Raw genomic sequence first — 7,141 nt, 5'->3', positions numbered from 1 at the left:
ACAATAGTCATGCGCTTTTTTTTGGCCGTATACGATCCGCAAAAAACAGAACACATACGGAAACAATACCGGTAAGTTTTGTGGCATAACGGAAGGGATGTGGACTCAAAAAAAGAACCCCCCCCCCCCCAGATACTGAACGGATCCGTGAAAAAAAAGACCACAAAACAGCGGTCGTATGCATGAGCCCTTAGGCTCTGTTCACACACTGCAGCCATGTAATGGGCCTCATCCTCTGATTAGCAGCAGCAATCCAAGCCTCAGACTCCCACAGCAGATCTTTATGTCATTCCCCCTCTAAATTGCAAGCAGTAGGGGCATCAACCTTCACTCAGACAAACCCACAGCGGACGCGGGCACACGTAGGAATCAATGTATTTCACAAGTCTGGCAGAGAGCGGAGCGGGCGTCACCTCATCCCGAGCAGACGCCGCTGAAGACTGCGCTAATCGTGTTAAGATCAGCTAAACACATTAAACCAAGACAGAACGAGCCGAGCAAACGAATTATCAGCCTGATCTGATTAAATAGAGGGAATGGACATTCCTGGAGAGGACGGCGGCAGCAGCAGCAGCGGGGGGGACACATCTTAGAAGTCAGGTCCTTCCTTCTTCAGCTTCTTGTAGTCGATTGTCTCGTTGTAAAACTGCAGGAAGACAACAAACGGTTAATGGGAAATGTGCCGAGTGATGGGGGTGGAGAGACGACGATTTAAAGGGTACGTTCAGGACGTCATCTCACACACAGGTGCTGCAAAACTACAACTCCCAGCATGCTAAACCATACCTTGTACTGGTAGTTGGGGCTGTTCTTGTTCCAGGGGTCAGGGTTGTTTTTCTTGTCCCAGCTTTAACAAAAACAATAAAAAAATGTAATAAAATTCTGCATTTAATAATTACAGTAATAAGGTTAACAACAGTACAAGACTGAGGGGCCATCTGTATGCCGCCATGACAGTCCGATGGGTTGTCCTAGATAACCCTCGGGATCAGCCCGTTATAAAGACTGGGCGAGTACTTACCTGAGACTCCGCTCCGCGACAACATGTGACCGGTGCACCACTGAGGCCAGTGACGTTACCAATATGATGTCACCACCGCGGTGGCGCAGGATCTGTCAGGTAAGTACTTACCCAGTCTTTATCGCAGGCTGACCCTGAGGGTTGTCTGGTTTTCTCCTGAAACCAGACAACCCCTTTAACGACTGATTAAAGTTATATAATAACTAAAAGGGATAGGAAGAAATAAATAAAAAATTATATATAAAATTTATTGGAGATTCAACTTACGCCACTTCAGGACTGGTCATCGTCACCCTTAAAGCATAGAGGATTGAACCAACGCCACCGCACCCAACAAACAAGAACAGGGGGATCAACTGAAAAAGACAACAACAATCCCATTAACCTCTCGCTGCAAGCCAAGGACAGAAGTCATTACACAGGAAGCAAGGTCACCATCCCTTTAAAGGGTTTCTACCACCCCATTTTGACCTAATTAGCTGTCAGACACCAGCGATCTGCTAGTGTCTGCTGTACCTACCCATGCTATCGTAATCCCTTTCTCTGCAGCTGTTACCCTAAAAAACGTAGTTGTACTGCTATGCTAATGAGCCTCTAGGTGCTATGGGGGCGTCTTTTCAGCACCTAGAGGCTCCGTCCACTCACCATTTCTGCCGCCCAGCGCGCTCCAGCCCGCTACTCTGCTCTAGATTGACAGCCTACTCGCGCCTGCGCCGTGTGCTTCTGTATTCGGCGCAGGCGCAGTGACAGTTGGACTGCTCCCTGTGCCGAATACAGAAGCACACGGCGCAGGCGCGAGTAGGCTGTCAATCTAGAGCAGAGTAGCGGGCTGGGCGGCAGAAATGGTGAGTGGACGGAGCCTCTAGGTGCTGAAAAGACGCCCCCATAGCACCTAGAGGCTCATTTGCATACCAATAAAACTACATTTTTTAGGGTAACCGCTGCAGAGAAAGGGATTACAATAGCATGGTTAGGTACAGCAGACACTAGCAGGTCGCTGGTGTCTGACAGCTAAATAGGTCAAAATGTGGTGGTAGAAACCCTTTAATACTTCAGCTGCCCCCCAATATCTCCAGTTTGGGGGACCCCCAGAGACATTTACTTCCATAGGAGCGATATCAGCCACGCCTGGTACAAGGCTCCAGTGCTATTATAAGTTTAGGGTTAACAGCCCTTTAGGATGTGCCTGTGTTATATCTCTAAGGTACAAGGAGGCGCCAGTCACCTACAGACTACGGGGCCTGACCTTGACAAAGAGGTGGACGAGGAGGAATCAGAAACACGGACACTGGCATACTGACAGGAACACAGCCTCTACAGCTGATGGGGAGACTACAAATCCCAGCATGCACTGAACACAGCCTCTACAGCTGATGAGACTACTAATCCCAGCATGCTTCAAAGGTTTACAGCTGTCTGAGCATGCTGGGACTTGTAGTTTCTCCCCAGGACCAGCCGCTCCACTGCTACGTGCAGGACGACACATCCCTCCAGGTGACATGAAGGAGACAGGAAGTAGTCACCCAGGACACAGCAAACAAACAGCAACAGCGCAGGAGATAAGTGTGTGACCGCCCTGACCCCCACTGGTCAGGAGAACATGGGGAGGGGACTACAAATCCCAGCATGCACTGAACACAGCCTCTAAGCTGATGGGGGACTATAAATCCCAGCATGCTCTGAACACAGCCTCCACAGCTGATGGGGGGACTACAAACCCCAGCATGCACTGAACACAGCCTCCACAGCTGATGGGGGACTACAAACCCCAGCATGTTCTGAACACAGCCACCACAGCTGATGGGGGGGGGGGGGGGGGGACTACAAACCCCAGCATGCTCTGAACACAGCCTCTACAGCTGATGGGGGGGGACTACAAACCCTAGCATGCCCTGATCACTGCCTCTGCAGCCAGTGGGGAAACTACTAATCCTTTTAAGTGAACACAGGGGCACCTCTTAAAGGGAAAGTCTAAGTTATAATCTCCGGCAGCCCTGTAACACCGGCTGTACCCCTAGTAGCACAGTAATCGGAGGGCTGCACATGGCCGCTCCGGGTACTCACACTGGGGTGTTTCCGGGCGTGGGTGAGCATAGTGCGGAACATGATGGCGGCGGTCTGTTCACTGCGCACAGATTCCTTCACTGCGATACAATGTCACAAGAACACGGCGAGGACCCCTCTTACGTCACGAGGAGGGCCTTGAGCGGGGCTGCCCGTACAGAACGCCCCGAGCGTTCCGGAACATGAGGGGGGCTGCCCCAGACGACGCCTGAACGTTCCGACACGCAACATGAGGAGAAGTTCTTCCGCACGCGTCTTATTACACATATTATGGACCGCACAAAGCAAGTTATAATTTTTTTTAATTAAAAATAAATCTATAGGATAAGGTGAAGCGACACTGCGCAGGCGCGCCATGCCGGCAAGCGCCATACCACGTGACGTCCCGCGCTGTCAATCACCGTGTAAGGTGACGCGCGCTGCCTACCACTAGAGGGCGCGCTACACACCTGTCCCTCAGAGTTTGTGAAATTTGCTTTGGAAAGTGTTAACTGCAGCGCCCCCTATGTGTCCCGCCAAATGTACACGGGATCAGGCTGGAGTCAGGCCTGCATTATAATTGTGGGAAAAATGCAAAAATATCGCTGCGTGCACAGAATGCTGTAATCAATGGGGCGGGGCGGGCACCGTTAGTGTCCCTCATGTGCCACTGCCTTTGTTTCCCTGTTCGGGTATTTTCACACCAGCGTTTTTCTTTTCCGGTATTTAGATCCGTCCTAGGGGCTCAATACTGGGGAAAAAACTGATCAGCTTTATCCTAATGCATTCTGAATGGAGAGCAATCCGTTCAGGATGCGTCAGGATGTCTTCAGTTCAGTCACTGTACGGTTTTTTGGAACACATGCCGGATCCGGAAAAACGGATCTAGTTTTGCAGTCTGCGCATGCGCAGACCTTTAAAAATGTAAAAAAGATAAATACCGGATCCATTTTTCCAGATGACAACCGGAGAGACTGATCCGGTATTGCAATACATTTGTGAGATGGATCCGCGTCCGGATCCGTCTACAAATGGTATCCGTTGGCATACAGATTTCCGGATCCGGCAGGCAGTTCTGGCGACGGAACTGACTGCCGGAATCCAGCGACGCAAGTGTGAAAGTACCCTTCATTTTGTTTATGTTCAAATGACAGAAAAAAAACAACTGGCTTAGTCGCCCATAGCAACCAATCAGATTCCACCTTTCATTTTTCACAGCGCCTTTGTAAAATGAAAGGTGGAATCTGATTGGTTGATATTCTCAACTAAGCCAGTTCTACTTTACACCAGTTTGATAAATGACCCCCTTTATTTTCAGCAGAATCCGCGGCCTCTCCGATTACTGCTTTGGCTTTCCAGATTGTATGTGGCGGATCTGCCTACGATTTAGCCCCATTCGATGGAGTGTAATCTGTGGGCCGCGCTCGTCACGGTTTTACATCTGCAGCGTGACAATTCATGCTGCGCTTTCTGCCAAATCCGCAATATTTATCCACAGAACGCATTTCAGTCAGATGTTTTGCTGTGGAAAATCCGCAGTTGACCCGCCATGTGCGGCTGCATTCCAAAGGGATTCCCTGGGGGTGCACCCTTTAACCCAGGGGTCTCAAACACGTGGCCCCCGAGGCACCTACCTGCGGCTCACCTTAACATCCTTATTGTGGAAATAGGTTTGATATCATCCAACCCTAGACTGCCGGTAAAAACTATAACACAAGTGTGAAAGTACCCTTAGCGACATGCGGCCAATGAGGCTGAACGGGGAGGACGGGAGCCTGTGAACTGACATTGTATCATATTTGAAATGAACGCGGCCCGCCAACGCCAATGTTTTCTGCCCAAATATTCAGCCAAGTTTGAGACTTCTTTAAGGCTACTTTCACACTTGGGTTTTTGCCTGATCCGGCAGGGTTCAGCAAAATCGCTTCCGTTACTGATAATACAACCGTCTGCATCCGTTATGAACGGATCGGGTTGTATTATCTTTAACATACCCAAGACGGATCCGTCATAAACTCCATTGAAAGTCAATGGGGGACGGATCAGTTTTCTATTGTTCTGAGAAAACGGATCTGTCCCCATTGACTTGCATTGTTGGTCATGACGGATCCGTTTTGCTCCGCATCCCATGACAGAAAGAAAACCGCAGCATGTTGCTCTCCAGTATGGGAGCGGAATACATTTTGGAGCGCTCCGTTCTGTTCAGTTACGTTTTGTCCCCATTGACAATAAATGGGACCAGAACAGAAGCGTTTTTCTCCAATATTGAGACCCTATGACGGATCTCAATAGCGGAAAATGTAGACGCTAGTGTGAAAGTAGTCTAACCCCTATATCTAGACTTTGCTTCAGAGAAAGGTCACAACCCCAGGCAGTGGCGGATTACAATAGGGACGTTCGGGTCGGCAGCGCCGGTCCCAGCACCGCTGGGGGGCCCAACGCCGACCCGAACGCCCACATACTGCGGCGGGGCACGGGAGAGCATAGCTCCCTGTCCCGTCGCCAATCACCGCCATAGGCTTAAGTAGTGAAATCCCGGCGCAGGCGTGCGTGATGACGTCATTGCGCGCCTGTGCCGGGACGCAGCACTGCCTCATCCCGCCTTCCTCTGCGAGCAAGCGCCTGGCCCTGGACATAGGTGAGTATTTAGCTTTTCATTTTTATTTTTTTATTTTATGTGCCTACTTTGGGGGACATGTGGGGGGTGGGGGACAAACAGTAGGACATATTAAGAGACATAGAGTACATGGGGGGGGGGAGAATGTGGGGGCTGTGGGGCCAAATTATTATGGGAGGGAATATTATGTGGGGGGATGGGGCCTGAGGGCAAATTACTATATGGGGCAGTGTGGGGGAAAATTACTATATGGGGCAGTGTGGGGTAATTGCTATGTGGGGCAGTGTGGGGTAATTTCCATGTGGGGACAGTGTGGGGAAATTGCTATGTGGGGACAAATTACTATATGGGGGCAAATTACTATGTGGCGGAAACTATTGTGTGGGGAAATTGCTATGTGGGGGCAGTGTGGTGGAAATTACTATGTGGGGACAGTGTGGTGGAAATTACTATGTGGGGGCAGTGTGGGGCAAATTACTGTGTGGGGGCAAACTACTATATGGGGGCAGTTTGGGGGAAATTACTGTGTGGGGGCAAATTACTATGGGGGGATTACTATATGGGGCATTGTGGTGGAAATTACTATATGGGGGTGTTGCTATTGGGGAGGCACTGTAGGGGCAATTCTATTATTTTTGGGGACACTATACAGGGATTATTGCCTGGAACACAATAGAGGGTGGTATTATTACTTGGGGAACTCTAGGGGACATCAGATTCCACCTTTCATATTTGACAGCTCTTTTGGAAATCCAGTTCTACTTTACACCAGTTTGATAAATGACTCTAATTATGTCTATTAGGGTCACTATTTTTTCAGCAGTATAGTACCTGGGGCATTGGGGGGCACAACGGGCACAGTATTGGGGGTGGCAGGATGACGCTGTGGGGACACCAGGATGAGGAGGTTGATGGAAAAATTGAGAAATCTAACATGTCTGTGTTACAAACTGTAGAGACGAGATGTGGCTGAAAGAATTTGCCATGGCGGTCTGGGTCAAACGGAGGAGAAGAGGAAAGAGAAGGTCTACATGACAGGAGATGTCACTGGATGTAAGAGGTATGTGGTGCTGTATTCTCCTCCATGTCTTTTTATTATAATTATATGTATTTTAAATTTGGCGACCAAATTTTTCAGTTTAGGACCCAATTTGGGGTATTTTTTTTAGTCTGAAGATGTCATATGGCCTAGGAAGAGACTGTGGCGCTCATGAAGCACCGCAGCCTCTTCATACAAATAAAAACTAACTAAAATGGAGGGGGGGGGCCCAAGTTGGGTAGACAGCCCCTGACCCCAGGACTTGTCTCCGTTGCTACACACACAGATTTGGTCTGGTTTGCGTTTTTTTCCATACCGCATGCGTTTTTAATGGCTTTTTTTCAGTTGCATTTTTTCTAAACAACTTTGTGAACCACACACCAAAAGCTTCAACATGCTGCTGACATGACCCCCAAACCCA

The 7,141-nt window shown here is 49.3% G+C and overlaps 1 protein-coding gene across 1 annotated transcript; it reads right to left on the bottom strand.

Annotated features, from left to right (window-relative positions):
• Positions 1-358: 358 nt before the first annotated feature.
• LOC120992586 (cytochrome c oxidase subunit NDUFA4-like) lies at positions 359-3,243 on the bottom strand. The gene is made up of 4 exons (XM_040421649.1): positions 3,086-3,243; positions 1,289-1,377; positions 787-847; positions 359-646 (listed from the first exon to the last, which is right to left on the bottom strand). Exons 1-4 carry the CDS (start codon positions 3,125-3,127, stop codon positions 590-592), a joined length of 249 nt encoding a protein of 82 aa, XP_040277583.1. The 5' UTR covers positions 3,128-3,243; the 3' UTR covers positions 359-589.
• Positions 3,244-7,141: the final 3,898 nt, after the last annotated feature.

This window comes from Bufo bufo, chromosome 1 (assembly GCF_905171765.1).
Source record: "Bufo bufo chromosome 1, aBufBuf1.1, whole genome shotgun sequence".
NCBI classification, from domain to species: Eukaryota; Metazoa; Chordata; class Amphibia; order Anura; family Bufonidae; genus Bufo; species Bufo bufo.
Note: the sequence above shows the minus strand (reverse complement) of the source record. Positions and strands in the feature narration are given on the sequence as shown.

What these genes read in the sequence shown, in the direction of transcription:
- LOC120992586 (XM_040421649.1), bottom strand. Translation starts at nt 3,127, where the DNA reads ATGTTCCGCACTATGCTCACCCACGCCCGGAAACACCCCAGT. An exon ending in ACGCCCGGAAACACCCCAGT is followed by an intron (nt 1,378 to 3,085) that starts GTGAGTACCCGG and finishes TGTCTTTTTCAG; the next exon opens with TTGATCCCCCTGTTCTTGTT. An exon ending in GCCCCAACTACCAGTACAAG is followed by an intron (nt 647 to 786) that starts GTATGGTTTAGC and finishes GTCTTCCTGCAG; the next exon opens with TTTTACAACGAGACAATCGA.